The sequence below is a fragment of the Nestor notabilis genome, unplaced genomic scaffold (genome assembly GCF_000696875.1).
Source record: "Nestor notabilis isolate BGI_N333 unplaced genomic scaffold, ASM69687v1 scaffold7244, whole genome shotgun sequence".
Lineage (NCBI taxonomy): Eukaryota > Metazoa > Chordata > Aves > Psittaciformes > Psittacidae > Nestor > Nestor notabilis.
Window position 1 is genome coordinate 29,216 of NW_009926780.1, and position 24,027 is coordinate 53,242.

Sequence of the window (24,027 nt, forward strand, 5' to 3'; positions counted from 1 at the left end):
AGGACTTTTAAACTTGTCCTCTGCTGTGTCTGCAGTTTGCCACTGGGATAACCTGAAAGGGAAATGCAGATGAATGAATGCACATGACTGAAAAACAGAGGAACATGGTGGAGCTGCAGGACATCGTGGCTCCATTCCCTCCCTGGCACCTGTGGTGGCTCTGAGCGGAGCCAGTGCCCAGTGGTATCCCTGGAGAGGGCCTTCCCAGCCTGCATCCCATGGCCCCCTTGCCATCGGCATGTTTCCAGGCTTATTTTTAGCTGCTGATTTAACAGGCGTGTGGCAGATATGGCATACTCTGAGCAAAATGGCAGCCAGCAAGGCATGGTGACACCTCTCCCAAGATCCTGGCAGGATTTCAGCCATCCAAGTAATGTGTCGGCTGGTACTGGGTTACGGCATGGTCTCAGGGCAGACCTTGCCTGATGCCACCTGAAATGTTCCCTTGTCTTAAAGCAGGGGTTAAGGACTTGACATGCCTTTGATGTAGTGAAGAGTTGTATTTATAGCTTTTAATTTTTAGAGTGGAATTGAAGGAAAAAAAAAAAAAGTATTTTGCAGAGTGCAGAGGCTCCGTCCCAGGTCTTTTCCTTCTTCTCTGGTCTCCCAGTGTCTGCAGAGCCAGCTGAGGTGGTGTAACTGGGCTGTCCCCTGCTGAGGGTAGCACGGGCAGCTTGCCAGAAGCCAGAGAGCTGTACAGAGTCTGCACATACATGGCACAGGATTTCAATTAGTGATAAGTACATGCAGGGTGGGTTTTTTATAGGCTGCTGTGAGTGTGCGCAGCACTTTTCAGCAAAAGCAGGCAAAATATTCTTTGAGGCTTTGGGGAAAATTAGTGTCTACAGGAACAAAGTTTCATAGAAACAGGGTTTAAATTCTTAGTATTTGGCTTCTTTTTTTTGAGAGGACTGTACATGCTGTGAAATGCATAATGCCTGATAATAGTCTCATTTTGTTGTTGTTTGCATTTAGAATGGGGAAAGTCTATTCATAAAAGTAACTCTACCAAAAAGGCTTGCACAAGTACTTGCTTGCTAATGCACGGCTGAGTGTGGGGTCCCTTGGCAGGACTTTCTGCAGGCCCTGGGCAAGCTATTCCTGACCCACAAGACCAGGATCCAGGTCCAAGCAGCCCCTGACCCAGCTCCGGCTGGCACTTGCCTGCCAGGTCACCTCAGGTGGCTTCCCCTCTTCAGGATGTGCAGCTCCCCTAAAGCTGTGGGGCAGGGGAAGGATGCCAGCCTTTCTTCTGTTGGGCACTTAAATACATTTAACAAAAAAATCGATGTAATTTCAGGTGTGTTACTCAATGAAGTCATCCTTCGGCTTGGTTGAAGAGGAATTCTGAACAGTGTCGTAGATGAGGGATTAAGAATGACTTTTACTGTGGTTTTGTGGCTTTTCTCCTTATTTGATCACTTTGGTGAGGACTGGTAAAAATCCTCATACTTGCTGCTGCAGTTTGCCTCAACCCATGCTGGTTTGGATGTGGCGCATGTGGAATCAGAGGATGGGGAGCTCATTTTATCAACGTGAGTGTTAAAACTCTCCTTCATGGGAGCTGTGGGAGGTTGTTTGCCTCTTTAGGAGGATGCAGGTTGGATTTGCTTCCTCCTCCTTCCCCTGAAAAATACAGGGCAAGGGTTTGTGAAAATACACATGTAAATATATATTTTAGGGAATAGAAATAAACTTAAAAGAAAACAAATAGGCACATGCAACTTGAAGAGTTTTCCTGGTTTCCATGCCGTTGTCCACTTCCTGTATCTTAAATGCCTGTGCTCCAGCCAGCTCATATTTCTTGTGTTCGGCTTCCTTTCCTGGCAGAACTGAACTGAACTCTTTGCAGGTCCTTCCCAGCTTCAGCCAGGTTTGGCAGGAGGAAGGGGTTGAAAGAGCTAGGGGTGGGGGGAACTTGAATGTGGTGGGTGCTGGGAGGAGGAAGGGAGCTGGTGGAGGGGAGGCTGCGGTGTGTGTGTATCTCTGAGCTGACCTGCAGCACTGGAGGTGGTGTGATGGCTCCCCACCAGCAGATAACTACCCCTGTTGCTTTTTAATTGAGCATGGAGGATGCAGCCATGAATCTGTAGAAAACCTGGCAACTGCTCTGCTGTTGGCTGCATGCTGCTGTTTAATTCTTAACCCGCTCTGTTGTTAAATTCATTTTTTGTCTCTTCTAAAGCCCTTTTTCTTTATGCTCAGTGTCCCCCTGTCTGAAGGGCTCTCCGAGTGGACTGGCTGCCAGTTTCTGCCAGGCTCACCATGTACTCCCCTCCACCCAGCAGCCTCCAGGGCAGCTGGCTTGCCCAGCTCCACTGCGGCTGCGGGCCGGCATCATTAAAATCAAAGTGTTCTGCCTCTGCTCTTTGAACCATTGATGTGTTGAAAGAAAAAGAGCATGTCTCATGAGCCACCTTTGTCTAGACTTGCAGAGTTACCTGGTGTAATGCTGAGGAAAATGCTGGTGTAAGCTGTTCAGCCCCGGGAAGCGCGCATAGGGGCTGAGGAGGAAGGACAACATCGCTTGTGTCCTGCAGCCACCCTCCTTGAGAGCAACAGACCCCTCTGAGCTGTCTGTTTTAAACTTCCTATACTGGATGGCTCAGTGATCATGCTGTGTATAACTTAAGTTCATCATGTTTCCAGCATAACTGTTGGAGGTTAAATACTGGCAATTGTTAAGAATGCATTGATGTGCATCAAGAATGATAAAGGCAAAGTCACTTGGTATATGGATGTTTGAAACTGGGAGTTTCACTCCCGGAGGTTAAGTGGTGAGCACTGCTTCATCCCTTCTCTAAGAACAGAAGTTGAGTACTTGGATTCAGAATTTTTTGGTCATTTTAACTGATGGTGAAGCAATTACTGAAATGTTTCTCATATTCTGCAAAACAAATCTATGTCAGGAAACAAATATGGAAGTAAATGGCTTGGCTTTCATCACCAAGCACTTAAGCAGTCTGCTAATGATTTGAAAAGGCAGCAACAGAAGATATCTGAAAGAAAAATGGCAATATAAAATTTGTTTTTAAGTTTCATCTGCTTCAGTAGAATTAAATCTGAAAAATGAAGACTAATACTTCCATGTAAAAAGAATGGTAATGGCTCAGTGCCTTGGTCAAGGAGAGTCACTTTGTTTTGAACATACTACTTGCTGCTGCTTTCAACTGAAATACTATGGCATGTGATTATCCAGAGAGTTTTGATAGGAACCAAGTAGCACAGGACTGACAAGCCCTTCTGAGTCATCCAGCCCTGCTTGTTGGGTTAAATCCCAGTGAAGATTGACTGTAGTTAATCTCTATTCCTTCGTATTGGTGATTGGTTAAATGTAGAGTTTAAGAAACTGTGGGGGGGAAAAAATATCTTCTTTTCAGAAGCCTGTTAAAGAATTCTTTTTTTTTTTTTTTTTTTTCCCACCATAAAACCCCCGAAGATTATCTTTTCCTGTAAAGACCAAGTATCCTGGAAAAGATTTGAAATGCACAGGAGAATTCACTGCTTTACTGTGTTAGAGGCAGCATGTTCCTTTGCTGGAAACAGCCTGTTTTCGGGCAAGATGTAGTTACCTGTCTTCAACAGCAGGGACATGAAGCTGGGCTGCCGAAAGGAAACCCCCTCTTCTGAGAGTGGTGTCTCCCTTAAACACATCTTGATTTTGCCATCTAGCAATTGTTTCTGCAGGTTAAAGTTATTCCAAGTTATGCCCAAAGCATATGTAGTTTTACAGACCTTTACAGTTCATAATAATTTAGCTTTTTAATACCATGTTGAAAGAAGGTCTCTTCTATTTTACATGCCTGCTTGGTACTGAGAGGGTTCTTGGTTTTGTAGTAGCATGCTTCCATATATGCACTGTAGTTGCATGTGGTGTTTCTGTGACTTAAAAATAATTAAGAAATTGCAGTAAATTTATGAATGTTTTAAATTAAGGAAATGACTTGGGAAACAAGACAGCAAGAAGGAGACCTTGGTTGCTTTGCATTTTGTATAAGGAATTGATGAAAGGCATTGCTAAATGCTGATTTTGGGGTGGTTATGTGTCTTAAAACTAAGACAACAGTGAAAGTGTACACAGCTCTTATGGCTCTTTTTTTTCTGCAGCACTACAATGGTAGATGGAGTGATGATTCTTCCTGTGCTGATCATGATGGCCTTTCCCTCCCCGAGCTGGCAAGGTGAGTGATGTGTGTCATGGTGCTGTGGGAGAGCTGGGTTCGAGCAGTGGCTCAGCTGCTGGAGCCGCTGGGCATGGCTCCATGGCACCCCACTCGCCTTTGTGAGCTGACAGCATGCATGAGCTCCTCTCGGGTGCAAGAGGTCTGCTTTTCCATTGGAAGTTGCTTCAAAGGACATTTTTTGCCCATTTCTGTATAAAAGTTATAGCACGTGCAACTGGCATAGGCCTTCCTAGGGCTGGGGCAGGTGGGGTGTGGGAAGCCTTATTTGAACAGCAAATTATTCAGTATGTAACAAGTAGGTCTTTCTAGCCCATGGGCTGAGGTGCAATTGTGTTGCGTTCTCATAAAGTAAAGGTTTTTTTAATGTGGGAATACTCTTTGGAATACTTAGTATGGTGTTTGATAACTTTTCCATGGTTGTTCCAGTAAGGTCTCTGGATATGGAAAGTGACTACTTCATTAGTTTTTTACATACTTACATGCACATCGAGGTTTTATGACAACAATGTGTTTAAGATTTGCCCCAGCAAAATGAGGGAAGGGTATTTCCACGGCCATGGAGAGGCAAAAATGATTCATTTGAAGGTGGTCTGGATGTTTTGGGAGTTGACCTCCTGAAAGATGCATAACTGCTACTTTGCAAACAGCCTTTTAAAAATGCTGAATAAAGGTTTTCTGCAAGTAACTTGGTTTTCTCACTTTTAAATTTTAAGTGACTTGAGAGGTGTGTCTAGCATTTGTTACGGCATATCTATCCTCTTATTTACCTTGTGAAATACCTATCAGAACTACTCTGCTGAAATGCATTTATCTTCAAATGTTGATGCAAATAATAAAAGGCAGAGTATGTTAAATGAAATGTTAGAATGGATGGTGGAAGGCCAAGATTAAAAATGCGTGGAGGTCTAGTGGTTGACTTCTACGAATAGGAAATCAACACAAAATTTAAAAAGGGAGGAACGTTGGATTAGTGTTTGTCAGAATATCTAAAACTGCTTATGTTATTGAGACAATATTATCTTGAAATAAAGTTTGGTAGCAGTCGTCACAGTGTACCTTCTTATCGCTCTTGAAGTGCAGCTATCTGCTTCTCAAACATTTGTTTTGGCTTTCAGAGTTGCTTATATTAAAAAATCTTAAATCACATGCCTTTCACATCCTTAACATGAAGAGCAGTAGATGAAGAGAAACATGCGGGGAAAAGGTGCCTGTTAATGTCTGAAGATCTGGTTAATTTCTCTTGTTTAACAAGAGGAATCAGACACTTGTGCTGCCTGCGCAGTGCAGCCTGTAGGGCAGCATTATCAACCCACCCTACAATTCTAAAGGTACCATGCAGGTGTTCATACCCTAGTGATTTGACCTGACTGCTTAAAAAAATGAAAGTAGTTTCTAGGGCTTCAGTGTTATCTTTCTGTTGAAAATATGCCCATAAGTGATCAGCAAGAAAAGAGTCATTAAATCCATGCCAAGAGTTTTTCTTTTCCTGGGACTGTGAGCTAAGACTTGGAAGTGCAGGATCATACCTCGCTCAGCTGGAGGAAGGGTAGACCTGGGCCAGATGTGCGTCTGGAACAGGCTTTGGATGGAGTTTGTGTGTAGGGCTGGAGCGTGTGAGTGGAGATGTGCAGATGATGTGTTCTTGCTGTCTGTCTGCCTGTGCTGACTGGATGTGTGCAAAGAACAGTTTCCTGTTTGTGATGTGGAGCTGCCATGCTGAGGGAGAGCTTGTCCAGTAGCATTTCATATAGATTTCTGTGTTTGGGCCTGCGTTTCTCTCCCACAGTGATAGAGCTCCTGTTTTCAAGGGAGAGCATGCCTTTGGAGATCCTTTGAGGGAATGGAAGTTGGTGCTCTGCTGCCTGTGAACAGGCCACGGAGGTGGGGCTGGTGCGCCCTGACCAGTGTGCTTTCCCATGTGCTTTTTCTGAATGCTTTCAAAAGTTGATGTTTTGGGGTAGAACACTGATTTGTCTTCCCTTTTCATAAAACAAGAAGTTAAAAAACTTTATGATTTCCCCTCCCCCCCCCATCTGTTTTATAACAGACCAGTCTATTTCCTTTCACTGTGATTTGGACCAGTTGGTTTCTTTGTGGGTCTGGATTTTTTTGGGGTGTTAGGTTTTGGTTTTGTGGGGTTTTTTACATTTTTAGTGAGTGAAAAATGTCTGGGCATAGCTTTGGGTAGCATTCAGAGGCAGATTGACTATTTCTACATTGCTGCTAGGCTTCAGAAGGTGAGATTAAACATGATCCGTCTTTAAAATAAGCAACCTACAGCCCAACAAAAAAATCAAACAATGTGTAGAATTCTAAGTGCAGAAACATATCACTTCCCGTCTTGAGTGTCCAGAAAATCCTTTAAAGGTTTACTGCAGTGCTTACTTCTGTGTTATTTCTTTATTAGCCCTGTAAAGTGGGGAAAGAGGCTTTTCTTCATTTGCCAAGAAACCAAGCTCTAAGGCAGAGCACTTTCTAAATAATGCAATGCCTTTGCTTAAGAGGGAGGTTTGTCACTTACTGGTGACTGTGCACAATAGAGTTTCCTGATCCTGATGGTCATGTCGGGAGCATGGTGCAGGAGGTGCTGCTGCCCTCTCTAGTGATGGTGGGGAAGGCATCTGGACCATGCTCTCCTCTGGCTGCCTCAGCTTCCCTGCCAAACGCAGCCTCACTCTTGGGTATGAGGAGTGGGCAGACTGGGAAGTGTCTCGTGTCACACCACGGCCAGGAAGTGTTTGGGAGCTACTGGAACTCCAGAAGCTGCTGTGTGGCTGATGGGAAGCTGGCTTTGGGAGCAACTCTGTCCCCAGCAGCTGGGCTCGGGCAGGGTGTCCCTCTGCAGAGCTGGGCGCATCTGCCCAACCTTGCAGCTTTATAACTGATGGTCAGTGGCCATATCACTTGTGCTGCTTCTGGTTTTGGGGGTTTTTGTAAGATGGAAGACAGTAAGGCTAAACAGCTGTTTCTTGGTACTGGAAACCTCAAAGACGTTTGTTAAATTAATAAATCCTATATAAAAATCAATGATTATAGGCTGCCCGGAGGAGTGGTGGAGTTGCCATCCCTGCAGGTATTTAAAAGATGTGTAGATGTGGCACTTAGGGTCATGGTTTAGTGGTGGACTTGGCAGTGCAAGGTGGACTCAATGTTAAGAATCTTTTCAAATGTAAATGATTCTGTGATTGTTATGGTTGTCGTGTAATGCTTGTTACTGTACACATAGAGAAAATAAAACTCAGAATTGAGCAGGCATCTCTACAAACTTCTAATTTGCTGTTTCCCTGAAATGGCTAAGAATCATAAAGGGAAGCTATCCACCCAAAAAGAACTAATGTACAGTTAAATGGACTCTGAAGATACTGTAATTTTTTTCAGGTCTGCTTTCCTTCATCTTCAATTCATTGTGATATGAAGCCCTGGCAAATTCCATCTCTTCCCCCCATCATAGTTACTGAGAAAATAAGTTAATATTGCTGCTTTGAAATATTCTGGCCTTTGAGCATGAAGTCTCTTTCATTCCACTAGAGATTTCAGCAGTTCCCTGAAATAAGGCTTCCCGGTGAACTGTAACCTTTCTGGTTTGATTTCAGGGTTTTCCATTTGGAAAGTGTGATCCCACTCAAAGCCTAGCAGCAAGCCTGCAAAAGGGACAACAGCCATAGTACAGCTCTGAGAGGTCTCGGGTTGGGAAGCTGGCTCCCAGTGGCTCTGAGGACTGGGACTGGCTGTGCGTGCCCGAGGTTAGCCGATGACTGCAGTGTCTGTGCATGTTCAGTATGCGACTAGTAAGGCACGGCGCCTTCCTGCTGCACAGCTGTGGGATGGGCTGGAGGAGAGCAACCTGATGGAGCTTCTCTGCCCACTAGTTAGTGACGGAGGTGTTGCTCCTTTTTGCTTTGCCTCACTCCTTGGTAAAGAAGAATAAATTATAAAGTCATGTCTTGTTGAGCAAAGGACTGGTTTGTTTAAGGCTCATTTACCTCTGTCCATCCTTGGCCACCTGCCTCTTTTTATTATTTTTTTTTTTTTTTTTTTTCCCCCCAGCCACATAGTAAGAGGTCTTGTGGTGCTGTGTAGGTTATCCCTCTGAACACTCACTTGCAGGCATGAGCTAAATGTGTATTCTATCTGTGTAGTAGGATATACTAATCTTTATCTGTGAGGTGAAGTTTAGTACTGTGAAGAGCAGGGAGTGGGACTTGGTGATCCTTATGGGTCCCTTCCAGCTTAAGTTATTGTATGATTATGTGAAATTTTCAAAGCAAAAGGTATGCAGTGGTGGTGCAATGATGTGATACTGTTAAAGCCCTACTTTAAAAGGTACATGTCATGTAATTAGAGACTGTGTCTTCAGTAAGAAAATTTAGACTCTAATTTTTAATTTTTTATGCTTTTAAAAACTACTTCAGTGTTTGACACACAAAGTTAACACACTGTCACATAGTTGACATAGGCCTTTTTCAAAATCAAAGGTAGTTAAAGAAACTGTGTTGCTGTAATGCAAATAAGAAAAGGAGGCTGAGTGCCTATTTTAATAGTTTTTCAATGGAAAATCATGGAACTGCTGAGGTTGGAAGTGACCTCTTGAGATCATTTAGTCCAACCCTGCTGGTCAGACAGTGCCAGCTGCAGCAGGTTGCCCAGGTCCAGTCAGGTTCTGCATATCTACATAAGGTGGGGAATGTACACGCTCTCCAGGCAGTCTATTTCAGCGAATTTTTTTTGTGTGTTCAGATGGTATTTCTTAATTTGTGTCCATTGACTAATCGCTCTTCTAAATGTGAAGAGATCATATTTAGAAATTCAGATGTGTGAATCAAAATTCAGATGTGTTACCAGAAATACGTGTAGTGTATTGCTCCTTGGAAAGAAGTTCGGTGTTTTCCAAACCGTTAACAAAGTTCACAGATTGGTAACTGGTTGGGTGACAAACTTCACACAGAAGTAACTAACTTTGTTTCTTTGCACCTGTAGGTATTCTCGGAGCCTCATGGTTCAATGCCCCATGGGTTCTGTCTGGGGCTGTGTGGAGTGTCTTGGTTCTTGTTCTGTTGAAATACTAACGAGGTAATTAGGGTCAGCGCTCTTAGTTGTTGACTTTCACGAAGTGAATAAGCAAAAAAAAAAAATAAATAATAAAGGAGCCTCAATTTTGACACTTTCATAATAATGAACTAATAAACCAATTAATGACAAGTTAATGCAAATTTCTATCTTTGTGTGTGTGTGTGCACAATATATATGTGCCACAAGTGCAGCAGTGAGCCTCTGTATTATGAAACAAAAAGTATATGCAGCAAACATGTTTAAGTAATGGAAGCATTCTTAAGCTTGGCTGCTTGCCTGCTTGTGTTGTCTGGCTGCTGTGTAAATAGCTGCACTGACAGCCTTCCATGCCTAGAGCTGTTATTGAGCTGATACTTACCTCTGAGCCTGTGTGTTAGGGGAGTTGATGTGTTTCATCCATAACCTCTTGATTGTAACTGGGCTGTGGCATTTGCTGGTCTTGTCTGTCCTGCAGATTTGCTTGCTCATGAGAGCCATGGAGAAGTATCATCACCCAGTCCGGCTCTGCCTCTGCTGTGGATTTGCCTTATGCCAACAAAGCTCTGCTCTGCAAGTGCATCTGGCTTCACTTTGGGGAAATACGGCTCAAATATCCAGCCCTTCACAGCTGGCTTTGTGCATGGGAGAGTGCTTTGTTGATGCAGTACAGTGTTTAGCTTGTACATGTTCACTGAAGCATCACCCTGTCCGTTTGCTCTCAGGTGTCTGACCTGCTGCTCTGTCTCAACTGACGGCCCACAGAGACAGGAGAGGGAGGACAGGGTCAGGGCTTTGGCTGGTTCTGCAGCCTGAATAAGCCTCGCTGTTGGGATAAAGCCCAGCCTGTTTTTTAAGCGAGTGTGGCACTGCAGGAGCATTAATAAGGGAAGGGCTGACCAGTGCATGGTAATAATACTGTTGAGTTGGAAAACCAACTAAGAAAAGAAAGGAATGGTTTAGGCATAAGGAATAATAACAGTCATCAATGGAAGTGTCTCTGTTTCCAGTCTAGGAGTTCTTTACCAGAAATGTTTCATTTTTACAGCTAATTGATCTGTATTGCCCCATGGACACATCAGGATCTGCGGCAGTTCACATGTATATAGTCAGTGTTACTGTATCTTCTTGCTCTATTAAATGGATCCAGAGCCAGTGTATCATGTTAGATCACTCACCCTGACTTCAGTCTAGGACAGGCTTTCCAAAATACAGCTAACATGTTTGGAGTTCCAGTGCCCTAGTTCATTGCTTGTAAGGGGTATCAGGCTTGCTCTGAGTGGACTGATCCATTGCCCTGTGGCTGTGCAGTTGCTTCCTGGTGTGTTTGAGGATTGCTGAGCTCCTCCAAGAGGTTGCGCCTGAGGGGAGGTGTTTCTTCTGGGGAAGGCTATCCTTGCTGAAGGCACAGATCTTGTGCTTTCAGGCAGTTGTGACCATGCCTCCAGAGGAAGTAGGGTCTTGGCTTTGAATGCTGGTGGTAGTTGCAGCCAGATGGACCAAGATTAAGGGCTTGTATGTTACAATACCAGTTGTGTTTTATTGCTGCTGTTGTGGGAAGAAAAGGAACAGATTTTGATTATAGGAATGTTTGGAATATTTTTTAAGTTCCACAAAATTAGTGAAGTTCCTGGTGCAGTGCAGTACTTGAAATCAACGTGACAGACACTGTTCAAGATTCTTTCTCTAATTTTGTTTTGTTAGCAGTTCAAAGATGAAAATTTATATTTGTGTATTTGTTCATTGTGGAAGAAGAGGAGGAAAACAAAGCAGGAAACAAACTGAGTTATATTCCCAGTGGGCAAACTGTAATGATAGGCTTGAAAAAGTCCAATATGTGGTATGCTTAGTTCCTGTTTTAAGAGCATCCACTGTATTTGTGGCTGGAAATTTTTCTTGTGTGTTAGAACTGAAAAGGAGAATGTAAATATGACTTAAGTTGACATAAATGGTGTGTGTGTGCGTGCACAGGATGTGTGTGACAGAGGACTCTTTCACTGCCTCAGCCCTCTGTGTGAGTGCACATGGCTGTCTACCACTTCAGGTACCTGCATTTTCCAGGAAACTGAAGAAGTCCCAGTGTTCTCCATTAGTTTGTTGATAGTGGTGTCCTCTCCTTCAGGGACTGGAGTGAGCCAGCGCTACATGTTTAAAGGCAGGTGCTGTTCCTAAAAGTGACATTGTGCAGTTCTGCACAGGAAAAGCAGGTTTCTCCCAGCTAGCCATCTCCAGGCATTTTGCGGAGGATACTTACAAGTGTAGTATCCTGCTCCATACATTCTCTTTAAAGTTCATTCTTTTATTTAGCTGAAGCATCTGGCATTGGAAGGGACATGGTGTAGCTGCTGCTAGTGTGTGCTGCTGCTAGCCTTTTTATCTCTATGGTTACTCAAACTTGCAATATACTCCCCAAAGGCTTGTCTTCCTGGGAAAGTAGGGCCAGATTTATTTCTCAAGCAAGGTAGTTAAACCCACTAAATCCTGTGTAGGTATGTCCACTGCAAATTTAAATGGCCTTAATTTGATTGAAATAATTTATGAAATGCTTGGGAATGTTTTTATGTGGAAATAGTTAATGTGGTTTAGCATATCTGTTTTAAATTTATATTGTTTTGTTAGGGGAATTTTTCCTCTGCTGAGCATCCTTGTGTGGATAACCCTCTCATATTGCATACCTGCAGTAGTGGATGTGTGAAAGGTCATGTAAAGTGTCACTAAACTCTAGAATTTGAGTCCTTGGAGTGGGCAGATAGCACTGGTATTTCTTAGATGGTGCAAGCTCATATCTGTGTCCTACTGCAATGGTTAAATAACTATCATTAGCTCCTACTTGGTGGTTCTTCAGCATTAGCTGCAAGTAATATTTCTTCCCTTAAACAGAACACTTTATTGTCTAATGATTTCGTTATCTCTATATAACTGAAGCGATTAAGAATACAACAGTGGTTTTCTTTCCTCAACTCTTCCCTTTTACAGATGAACCCTATGAATGTGTGTGTGAAGGCATGTCCTGTGGGAATGGAGATCGATGCCAAGGCCAGCAATGTTTTGCTTCCCTGAGCATTAATGATGGTGCTAAGGTTTACCAGAAAGGCTGCTTCCAAGTCTATGAACAAGGGAAAATGACGTGCAAAACACCCCCGTCTCCTGACCAAGCTGTGGAATGCTGCCAAGGATACTTGTGCAACATGAATATCACTGCGCAGTTGCCTTCCTCTAAAGGTGAGAGGCTTATTAATAGTGAATTTGGAGAAAGAAAAGTTTTGCTTTTGTGTGATGTGAGATGGTTTCAGCACTAGCCAAAGTAAGGCTTTAGTCAATGCAGTAAGGCCCTTTTGACTTTGTTCCTCACCCTGAGGTCCACTGGCACATGTCTGTCCACATGTTGCATGGTCCGTATGGCTGGACGAATGATAGTGGTTAAAGTGTGCAGTCAGGCTTGAGTTACTGCCTGTGAGTGAACTGCTCAGTCACAGGTGGGTTTGTTCTCAAGGGTCAGGATTGTTATGTCTGCTCTGCAGGGAGTTGCTGTGGTAGTATCCTCTGTGTGAGTGCACACTTGTAGCTCTGGCTGTGTCACAGACTCTCTTTCAGACTAGATGGCTAGCAAGTGTTGGTGTCAGTGCTACTGCTTTTAAAGAGTTTCTCTGGAAATATGTAATTTATTTTTTTTTTTCCTCTCTTATCCTCCCCCACCCCCCTTTTCCCCTTCTCTCTCTTTTCCAAGGGCAAACCTTTCAAGGTGAAGCTGCAGGTTACAGCATGGAAACACTAATCATCGTTATACTGGCTCCTGTGGTAGTGTTAATAGTTTTTTCAGCAGTAGCTGTGCTGGTCATCCGGAGAATACAGAAAAACCATATGGAGAGGCTCAATTCTAGGGATGCAGAATATGGCACAATTGAGGGACTCATTGCATCAAATGTTGGAGACAGCACGTTGGCAGTAAGTAACCAGCATGTATGGTGAAAATTCATGTGAGCTTCCTTCGCTTCTGAACTTCCCTCTAGTACCCTCCAGACATGGCCACGTCAATAACAGGACCCTTTGCTGCCAGGGATGCCACTTAGTACCAGGACTTATGTAGCGACATTCCTGTGCTCGCGAAGGTATAGTTTAAATGAAATTTAACCAAAAGATAGTTTTCATAAATATAGCTCCTTTGACCTGCAGAATTGTTATAAACTAGTCAACTGTTTGTTCCTAGAAGCAGTGTCTAAACACCAAAATGAAGAATGCCTGACTGCTGCGTAGCCTGAAGTGGTATGAAAGGTGTAGAAATGTATTGCGTCTTTGAGATATGAAAGATAGCCTGTAAGGTTGGAAAAGATGTGGTGCTGGGGGAAGAAGAAAGTACGGGTAGTTTAAAACTTCAAACCCAACTCTCATTATCTTAACAGAAGGGCTTTTGGATGACTAGGAAATTGGTGAAATTTTATTGATGGAGAAGCGGTAGGAATTTTAAGAAATGAGAACTGCTTACTCAAAATTGTTTTTTAAAAATATGTTCTTGTTCATGCAGTCTCTAGAAAATGAAATGACGTGGGGAAGTGTTTGCGTTTTAAAGACTTAATGTATCTTACCCTTTCAGTGGGGGCCAGTGTTCTCAAGCAGCTTTCCCATGCTGTGTCTTAACTGAGCAAGTAAGTCTGCAGAGGCAGCTTGAGTGTTTGTTTCCAAAACCAATGAAAAGAGAAGTTTTCTCCTCCTTGTATTTCTAAGGTGAAATCTCTTCATTAGGAGTTTGGAAAACATTTTCATTTTGGTGCTTTCCCACCCTAATGTGCTTTTACTGCAGGGCTGAAAATGGGCTAAAGAAAAATGGTCCAAACCCCAAATATTTTTTTTTTTTTTTTATAAAACATTACTAAATACATCATCTGGGTATTTTCTTTCTGTGTTTTTGGCTGTGTTCCTCTCTGTAGGAGGAAGAAACTGAAATGGGTATTTGTTTAAGTGTAGAATTGCCTTCAGTATTTTCCTTAGAATAAAGTGTTAGTTACCATCAACTAGGGAAGCAATTTTGACTATGTCCAAAAAATACTCCAGAAAGCGGTTGTACCTTTTTACCTGAAAATTGACAACTGCTTTGCAGGCCCAGCTATGGAAATTTATTAAAAGAAACATCCATGGGACTCCTCAAGAAAATGAAGTATTTTAGGCAGCTGGAAACTATTTCTTGCATCTCTTTGTTTTGAGGCAGTGATGCTTCTATAAAATACTGCTGTGAATAAGTGCTGCAGGGGTCACATGGAAAAGCCTTTCATTCACAAGGCAGTACATCCTGACAAGTAAGTTTTCAGGGTTTGAGATGGCTGGTAAGGGATACTGCTGAGGCAGGGAACATTCCTTTTTTTAAGGACAAATAAGTTAAAACTGAGTTACCAGACTTATGGTGATCCAGATGCCCCAATATACACTTTTGAAACAGCCTATGTAGGGAACAAGTAAGTAAATCAGTGCTTCAGTCAGGAAGAAGAGCTTGGTTATCTTAAGGAGGTGTGGGGTGTGATGGAGATGCACAGTGTGGCAAGGGATAGGAGAGGATGGATGGGAATCGGCTTGTTTGCCTTCTGCAATATGGTAATGGGAAGGCATCAAAATTAGCATGTAAGAGCAGGGATAAATATGAGGAAGGTGGTTCTTAACACAGTGTTAATGGAACCAGTGGAACTCCTTACCTGATGATTTTTCTAGGTGCTACAGGTTTGTATACATTCAAAGAGCAACAGGATGAAAAGATATATAAAACAAATATCAAAAAATCCAGCTAAGGAAGTTCCTTAGCTCAGTGTGCTTGGAGACTGGGGGAGCATTAGAGGAAAATATCCTGTATGTTAAAGCATTCCCATATTCACTTATAATTCACTCCACATTTAGTATCCAATAGTCTAATATCCTAGTGCCCCTATATAGTTCCATTTATCTAATATTCCTGTGTCTAGTACTCCAATTTGCTGCACTGGTAATACGCTAATAAAGGGCATGGGTTTTGGGTATGGTCAGAGACAAAATACTGATCTAGAGGGACTTCAGGGTGGCTATTCTGGTAAGAGTTTTGGCTTCTAAATGCTAGCTTCCTTAGTAAGATGGAGCAAGGGAAATTGCCTTTGAGCTTAACGTGTCCAGACACTTCATGGGACTGCAGTATCAGCTGTGGTGCAAACTGCAGCAGCTTTCTGTTGCTGCCCTGCTAGATTGCTTCAGCTTGGGCCTAGATAAACTATACTTGGTAATCTTTTTTCAATGCCTTTGGGTTTCTTTAATTAACCCAAAGGCCTGATTCTGTGTTACTATTGAAAACCAGCCAGTTTTGATGTGTTCACCATGAATTAGGCATGTGTGCAATTGTTTATCTGTCTTCAAGCACTGACTTCCAGCTCTTAACTCTTATCAGTGCAAGACCATTTCCATTCCATTTGCAAACGTTTTGCACATCAAGTCATTTAATGTTACTTGGAAACGGTGATAAAACCTGAGAAGAATAAATCAAAATTCTTTTAAAAAGAAAGTGGAGAAGTTGCTAACTGTAAAGGCTTGGTCTGATGGAGCTGGTTTGTGTTCGGCTGTCAGACACTCTAGCTTTACGATCGGTGTGCCTCTGGTGTGCATCTTGAGTGCTGGTGATGAGAGGGGGAAAAAACCACAGATAGTTTCTTGTTTCTGAAAGTTAATCTAAACAGTAAGTAGTCTTTAAATTCCAGATTTTTCTTTTCCATTGTGTGGTTTAAATTGCTGGGTTTGTTACACATGAGATTAGTTTACATTTAGGATTAGTCTCCATAGTGTAGCAAATGCTTGAAGCACTAAGCTTCCTAATGGGGAATGGAAAGGGCTGTGGCCTCTTCAAATCTTGTTTTTACAGTCATTGCAGATAAGTTTAGGGTGGGTTTTTTTTGGTTGGTTGGGGTTTTTTTTTTGTGTGTGTTTGTTTTTTTTTTTTTTTTTGTTTTGTTTTTTGTTTTGTTTTTTTTCTTTCCTTTTTGCCTTCATACAAGCGGGAAGGAAAATGAGCTCTCAGCTTGTATTAAAAAGCAAAATAGCGGTCTCCTGGTATTACATTATCTTTTTCTTGAGCACTCATTAAAAAATTGTTAGAAGAAAGGTTTCATCTGGTTAAAGCCCAGTAGTACAGTTTGCTGGAAATACTAGGAAGTTGATTGTGCTTATGCTTGCCTTTTTTTTTTTTTTTTTTTTTTAAATCCCGTTTTCCTTTGTAAAGAAAAAAACCCAAAACCCTCCAGTAAGGTGGTAGTTAATGCTTTGAAAGTAGTGTGGAAGTCCCAGCCATAAAAGTAGCTGTGTATTAGTACTTTAAAAGGCTAATAGGATTTTAACATTCAATTAGAATCTCAGTCATGGTTTGTTGTTGGTTGTTTGGTTGGTTTTTTGTTTTGTTTTTCTTTTAGTAAGCTTACAGTTTCAAGTCTGGTTTCCATGCACTAAACATTCCCATAAACAGACAAAAACTTTAAGAAAGACTTGTTACAGAAAATTTTCTGGAGTATTGTTGTGGTTTAAGCCCAGCTGGCAACTTGGAACCACGCAGCCGCTCGCTCACCCCCCCCACTACAATGACATGTAGTGATACAGGTTAACCTTCTATCACCTTGTCCCTTTTCAAACCATTTTCAGTTATAAATAACTGTACCAAACTTGAATAGTTTGAGCCAAAACTTTCCATGACTGTTAACTACCACAGAATGGCTTTTTTTTTTTTTTTTGGTTTGGGTTTTTTCTTTTTTTTTTTTTTTTTTCCTGGGGGGCTTTTAACATCTAGCATGGTGCAGCTGCCATAGGGAAGGAGGCTTATGACAAGTTATTTGGGTGTTGTCTTTTAAAGAAGTTCTGATTTGTGGCAGAGAATTGAGATTTATCAGAGAACGCCCTGGGTGCCAGATGTGCTTGTGGCTGTTCCTCTCGGGGCTCTGTCTTCAGCCACTTCAAACGCTTGTATAAATCATCTGTTGATGTGAGTCTGTTCCCCCATGGATGCTGCATGGGGCTCTGCATGGAGTCAGGGCACAATTCCTCCCCATGCCAAGGCTGAAGGAGAGCCTGTAGTTTGGGAGTAACAGTTTTCTATCGTCTCAATTTTCTGCAAAATGCATGTGAAAAAGCTGTAACCAAAGCATGCATCTCTCTTCCCCTTTCTGGGGGTGTAGCTTCTGTAGCTACTGCTTTTTGCCCTTCTGTAGAGGATACATCTACTTATTACTCTGTGTCTGCAAATCTTAACCTGGCAGATTTCCTCCATAACGGTGAAGTTAGGGAAGAAAATTTATAAGAAACTGAGTGTTGTCTTTTAAAGGAGTCCTAGGTTTGGGCAGTAAACCAGAAGTTTGCCAGCAGTTCCCACTGTCAATAGCAGAGTGGGGCACGCAGGAGCAAGGCGGTGAGGATTGCTGCAGCAGCTTTCCTCCTGCTCTGCTACAGCTGAAGCTCCCCTTTGCAGGGCTGTGTATTTCTGTAAAACCATGCTTAGACTCTAAAGGGGGGTGGAAAGGAGCGTATAGGCAGTGGGGGTGGGGCCTGAGCTTCTGTGCAAGCTCACCCGCTGGTTCAGCCCTTCCGGAAGGGTTTGGTGTTGGGGTGCTCGCCTGCCACACCTGCTGGAGTATGCTTCAGGGAGGTTCAGTGGGAGAGCACAGCAGCATCCAGGCCTCTAGCCCTAGTGAGGTCAGTGACCTTGATGCACCATTAAAAACTGAGGGAAAACGTCTCCAGAAGAATAGACTCACATGCCTTTCAACAGATGTTTTATACCACAAGCGTTTGAAGTGGCTGAAGACAGAGCCCCGGGAGGAACAGCCACAAGCACGTCTGGCACCCAGGGCGTTCTCTGATAAATCTCAATTCTCTGCCACAAATCAGAACTTCTTTAAAAGACAACACCCAAATAATTTGTCATAAGCCTCCTTCCCTATGGCAACTGAACCATGCTAGATGAACAGTCCCTCAGGAGAAAAAAAAAAAAAAAACCAAAACAAAAACAAAACAAACAAACAAAACCAAACCAAACAAAAAACCCCTCCAAAAAGCCATTCTGTGGTAGTTAACAGTCATGGAAAGTTTTGGCCCAAACTATTCAAGTTTGGTATAGTTATTTATAACTGAAAATGGTTTGAAAAGGGACAAAGTGATGGGAGCTGTGGGTTGTCACCTTTCTTCTTGGCTTACACAGACCCAAATGACGCTCATCTGTAGGTTTTTTGGGGTTTTTTTTCAGCAAAACTGACTCTCCTCCCTATATTGCTTCTGAGAAAATGGCCAACTGGGCACGGAATGTGTGCAGGCCACACAATCTGGATTAAAAAGGTGCTGAAAAAGCAAGTTGTATTGCAGGAATATGTTGGCTTTGTCTTACCATTTCACTTAAAAACTTGCAGCAGTAGCTGTTTCTAGAGTCTGTTTATAGTAAGTAAAGTTCAGTTCTGAATGTGTCTTCTTAATACATATTTATTCATAAGGATTAGTAAAATAGATTTTGAGAGTATCCTATACCAGAGTTTGGTGGGACTGGGACATGACCTTAGTTATAATTAGCAAAAACACATTTGTGTTGCTGTGGCCTCCTGGTCTTCTTTTCTAGGAGGAAACTCCAGGTCGCTGGAAGAATGGGAAAATTCTGAAGGAGTGTTCAAATGTAACTGCTGGTTTTCTTCCTGCTAACTGTATAGGGATGAAAGTTTTGGGCATAGAAGTCAGAGAAAGCAAGTCTATTTCTTTTTGAGGTGGCTCAGATTTTTCCTGTAGTTTTCTGTGTCTTGCAATAAAATGTTGTTGCTAAGCTATTTGAATTAGGTGACATACAGACCTGAGAGAGCATAAGCTAAATAAGAGAGTGAAGTGCTGGAGCAGGATGGAATTTCACCACAGAGGATAGCTTGTGGGTTGTGAGTGAGCTTCCAGGTTCACAGGCAGTAAATTTATTGTAATTTATTTAACAGAACTGCAATGGCCAAATGTAAGATAGAGACAGAATAAGAAATCTGAGAGTGCTTGATTTGTTTGCTGTTCCTTGTTGTTGTTTATAAAACTTCCAAGAGAAAGTGATTATGATGAAGTTACAGTTCCCCTACCAGTCTCGTCTAGGCATGGGATGTTCTCTGACGTGGTAAGATCTTGTGTAAAAGCATCTCTGTCCATGTGTATGGTGATGGCAACAGCATGTCTTGACTCCTAATTGACCTGATGACATCACCAGAGCCATTGAGATACCAATGGGCTTCAATTTAACCTGTCCTGTGAATTGGCATATTTAAATGGGGGGGGTGTGTGGAATTACAGTTTCTCATAGGTTGTAATCTTCTGCTTTTCTTTTTGGACAGGATTTATTGGACCATTCCTGCACATCCGGAAGTGGTTCTGGACTTCCTTTCTTGGTGCAAAGAACGGTGGCTCGCCAGATCACACTCGTAGAGTGTGTAGGTGAGTACAATTCTTGTTTGCATTTAGTGCCAAGTCTTGGCAACAGTGCAGAGAGAAAGCTTTATCTCCATCCTAATCAACTGGTTTTCCTCAGTTGCTTATATAATATACAAAACTTCAGGCTTCAGCTGATGGAACATACTTGGTTTTAGAAAGTGAAGTGAAAAAGTTCCTTTCAGATCTATGCAGAAGAAAGGGGCAAGTGTCATCTGTGCTTTATGACTGAAAAATTTAAGCTCTGTTTAATAAGGTCATTTTAGGAAATACAAATCAGGCTTGTTTGGGCACTTTGTAAACTAAATAGAAAAGCAGGGTCAATTTGAAGTTTGAAACTGTGAAACAAACATGCTCATTAACTAGTGCTCAATTAGATTTAGGATTAGAAAAGAATCCACCTGGATTTGAGATCTGGAGTTGAAGCATCAAGCTAACATGTCATTTTAAAACAAACAAACAAAAAAACACACCTCAAACCCCCCCCCCCCAAAAAAAAAAAAAACAAACCAAAACCCAACCAAACAAAAATCCCACAACTGATTTTGTGCTATTAGAATGGGAACATACAGTTCTCTTGTTCTGCAGTGTTATTTTGGGACACCTTGCAGGCAAGGATATACTATTGCTGCTCTTTTCCCCCTTAAAGAGAAAATATCTCTGGTAATTCTACCCTAAAACTCTTCTGGGTCTTTATTTTTTTTGCAGGACATTTAATTTTAAGGATCCATTAGATTTTTCTTCAGCATATATATGTTATTAATAATGGTAAATTTGAGTATAGTCTTGTTAAGAAGCATTTGGGTTAAAGATACACCAGGGCAGTGACATTGAGATGAGATGCTGTACTGGACCTAAAGAGGTGAGGAAGGTTTGATAATGATTGATCCTAGTAGGAAAACCAGCCTGTGTATGAATATATTTTTATGCTGCCGCTTTAGTGATTTGAACTCAGAACAAGTTAACACTTTCCTGTAAATTACTAGAAGTTTTAATTCATCGGGTGCTAAATCCAGCCTGACTATAACAGATGAATGTGTGAATCTATAGGGACTGGGTCTGCACTTTACCAGTTTCTTTGCTTTTGGCTTATAGTAAGTATTGAGTAGGCACAAGTGTTAATGCTTGCATTAAATCCAAATGTACCTTCTCTGCAGTTTCTTTTCATCAAGAACTGTAGAACATGGTATGCATGATGATTTTGCCTCCAAGAGAGACATCCTTTTGTGCATGTATATGCGTGTGAATCAGTGTGAGTCCCTGGAATTGTGCCTGCTCCCAAGTTAACCCAGGCTAGCACTATTTCCAGAGACCATGTGTTTGAGCCTGTATAGCAGACCAGATGAAAGCACTTATGCAGGAAGTATCTTCTGGGTGGTGGCATTGAGACATCAGTGTTGGGAATCTCTCCCCATTTGGTTGTGTCTGCTGCTTACTCATACATGCCTCTGAAGAACACTGAACAGCAGAGCAGTGAAGGGCAGAACTCAGGTACTTACTGTTGTCCAATCTAGCAGAACTTGTTGCACGAAGCCTGAGGCTGTTCTGTTCAGGCAGTGATGAAAGTGGGAATGATCAGAACTTTTCCAGTGTGCTTTGTCCAGGACATTGCTTTGCTCTTGGCTACTTGATAATTTCATACATTTCTTCTAAGCTGTTTGGGTAAAAAGCCTGGCGTGCAAGCCAGTGTGTCCTGACCTCCACAGAACAGAGGTGGGTTTGGGGTTTTTGTTGGTGGTTTTTTTGGGGGGGTTCTTTTTTGGTTGTTTTTTTTTTTTTGTTGTTGCTGTTGTTGTTGTTTTTTGGTTTTGGTTTTTTTTTTTTTTTCTTTAATATGTTGGGGGTTTGTTTGTGGTTTTTTGGTTTCTTTTTTCCTTTGGGTGGGGTTTTTTGTTGAGGTGTTTTGGGTGGTGATTTTTTTTTGTTTTTTTTTTTTTTTTGGTTGTTTGGGGGTTTTTTTGTTTTTGTTTTTGGGTTTTTTTAGATCTTCATTCTGCATTTTATGTGTCTGGCTGTGCTGACTGCTTCTGCAAGGGCTAACGATGTAATAAAAATGTAAAGACTGTACCCCCAGCGTTTTATGTCCTTCCTGTCCTAGCTTCAGAATTCATAGATTTACTTGCATTGTGTACACCAGCCTTGTAGTGTGCTGCCTAAGTTTCTTAAGCTGCAGAAGCGGTTTCATTGCTGGTAGTTGAATGATTACACCTGCCCAGTATTAACCCTCTGGATGCTGTTCCAGTGTGAAAGGAGCAGAGGTCCATACTCAGAGCTTGCAATTGAAACAAACAGGAAAAATTAAGGGACACTAGAGCACAGCCTAACTGTAGAGTGGTATGCAGGGGTGATCCAACTACACCAATGTGGTATTTGGGCCATAACTGTTACTTCTATTCTATTAGCTAACCCTGTCCTAAACTTACGAAGATTGTTAATTGACAGCTTTTACTGTGCTTTCCCCCACCAGGTAAGGGCCGTTATGGAGAAGTTTGGAGGGGTCAGTGGCAAGGAGAAAATGTTGCTGTGAAGATCTTCTCTTCTAGGGATGAAAAATCCTGGTTCAGGGAAACTGAATTGTACAACACTGTATTGCTGCGGCATGAAAATATTTTAGGTGAGTTGGACAACCATATTCATGTGTCCTGGTGTAGCTGGTGTAAAGGTGAGTTAACTGAACAGTTTGCTTGTGAAGTACTGCACTTTTGACAGGTATCTTGTAAAGAATGTAGGTGCAACAGACCTGTGTTCTAGGAATTCACCCTTGCAGCTGCTCTGCAGGACAGCCAAATGGCCAAAGTGTGTTGCACAGTGTGTTAGGTGTAGAAGATCTAGTGGATCTGTGTTTTCTACTAACTTCAGCTTACCTGGAAGAAATGAAGGGAGAAAAAATGGAGAGGACTTTACAGTGAGATTTAAGTGTTTGAATACTTTTCCTTGTGCCTGAATAAATTGCAGTGGCAATCTATTATTTTCTTCTGTTTAACTGTTCTGCTCAGGGTCAAATTAAGCTCCCTTGGTTTTTAATTTTCAACTGGAGTTGCCCCTTTGTGATGTATCTCATTTCCCTGTAATATGGAAGTTCAATGATTTTGAATCTTCTATATCCCTTGTAATTTGTCTGCTCTGTTCTAAGAGCTTGGCAAATGGCTTTTTTGTATTGTGAGCCATGGCTGAAGTCTAAGCAGCCCTTCTGATTCCTAGCAGATATGACCTTTCACTGGTGTGCCACCTTTACAAATAAAAGCAGCAGCGTGTTTTCTGAGTGCTGACATTACCTCACCTGCAATCTGTCTGCCTTCAATCAGTTTTACTTGGGCTCCTTATTCTTGTTTCCTGTCAGAGAATATTCCTTGGCTCTATAGCTCAGCCTGCCTAGACGTTTGTCTAACGTTTCCTGAAGCAGTTCCTTTGTTACTACAAAAGTAATTTGGTGGCCTCCTGAAATGTGAATTATTGAACTTTACTTCCCGAGAGAGCAAGTAACTTGGCTGAAATTACATTACACATTTCCCATGTTCCTCTGTCTGTGTTTAGTCTTTCTTGATAACTGTCAAATTTGTCGGCTATTTTATAGAATTTTTTTAGATGCAATATTAAACAATATCACAGATTACGAAAGTGTCTTATTGTTGCAGAAATCTGACATCAGTAGAGAAAGTAGTGGGTGTTCTTTCTGACAAATGTCATATGTGGGCTTTTAATAAACATGATTTGGTCCTCTAACTTGGGAATAAAACTTTTGTTGCTTCTCAGATACAGCTGTTGAGGTCAACAGTGTGCTGTTGATACCTCTGAATTTAGTGTGCAACTGAAAGGGTGCTACTCCTAAATTTTGGGTTCAGTTTTAAGACAGCTCTTTCTTGAAAGCAGTTCTTGAAGTTCATGAGTTACAAAGAGAAATTTTTCTCTGTTCCTTGGTAGAAAATCGTTGTGAATTACAGCTGTGATGCTTGAAGTGCTCTGCCTTCTTTCACCATGGAAGTCAGTTGCACACCAATTGAACTGTCTAGTATTTGAAGTAGAATAATTACTCTTCTTTGGTTTTCATTATGTTAATCTTCTGGTGCTGTCACAATCTCCTTTGCCATTTGCCACTTTTTATATCCTGTGGCTCCCACGTGAGCTGCTGAATGGTTAAGGTGATCAGATATTTGGAACCCACAGCAGTTTAGAGCAGTCCCATGGGTCTGAGGGTTTATTGGGCTGCAGCAATCCCTCTGCAGCCTTTTAAGCAATTGGAGATCATTGGAGAGCAGGTTGTTGCTGTGGTGAGATACGCTTTTTTCAACCTATATTTGGTCAGAAGGGTGTAATGTACCATGTGGGGACAGCAAGCTTGTGACATGTCTCTAAATTGGAGAGACATCAATTT

The 24,027-nt window shown here is 42.0% G+C and overlaps 1 protein-coding gene across 1 annotated transcript; it reads left to right on the forward strand.

Annotated features, from left to right (window-relative positions):
* Positions 1-4,114: 4,114 nt before the first annotated feature.
* Positions 4,115-22,451, forward strand: LOC104405131 (activin receptor type-1-like; the record flags this gene model as incomplete). The annotated part of the gene is made up of 6 exons (XM_010013740.1): positions 4,115-4,181; positions 12,207-12,452; positions 12,958-13,175; positions 19,562-19,661; positions 22,123-22,269; positions 22,385-22,451. Coding segments are annotated over exons 1-6 (845 nt in total), but the record flags the coding sequence as incomplete, so codon positions are not given.
* Between the last annotated feature and the right edge of the window lie 1,576 nt (positions 22,452-24,027).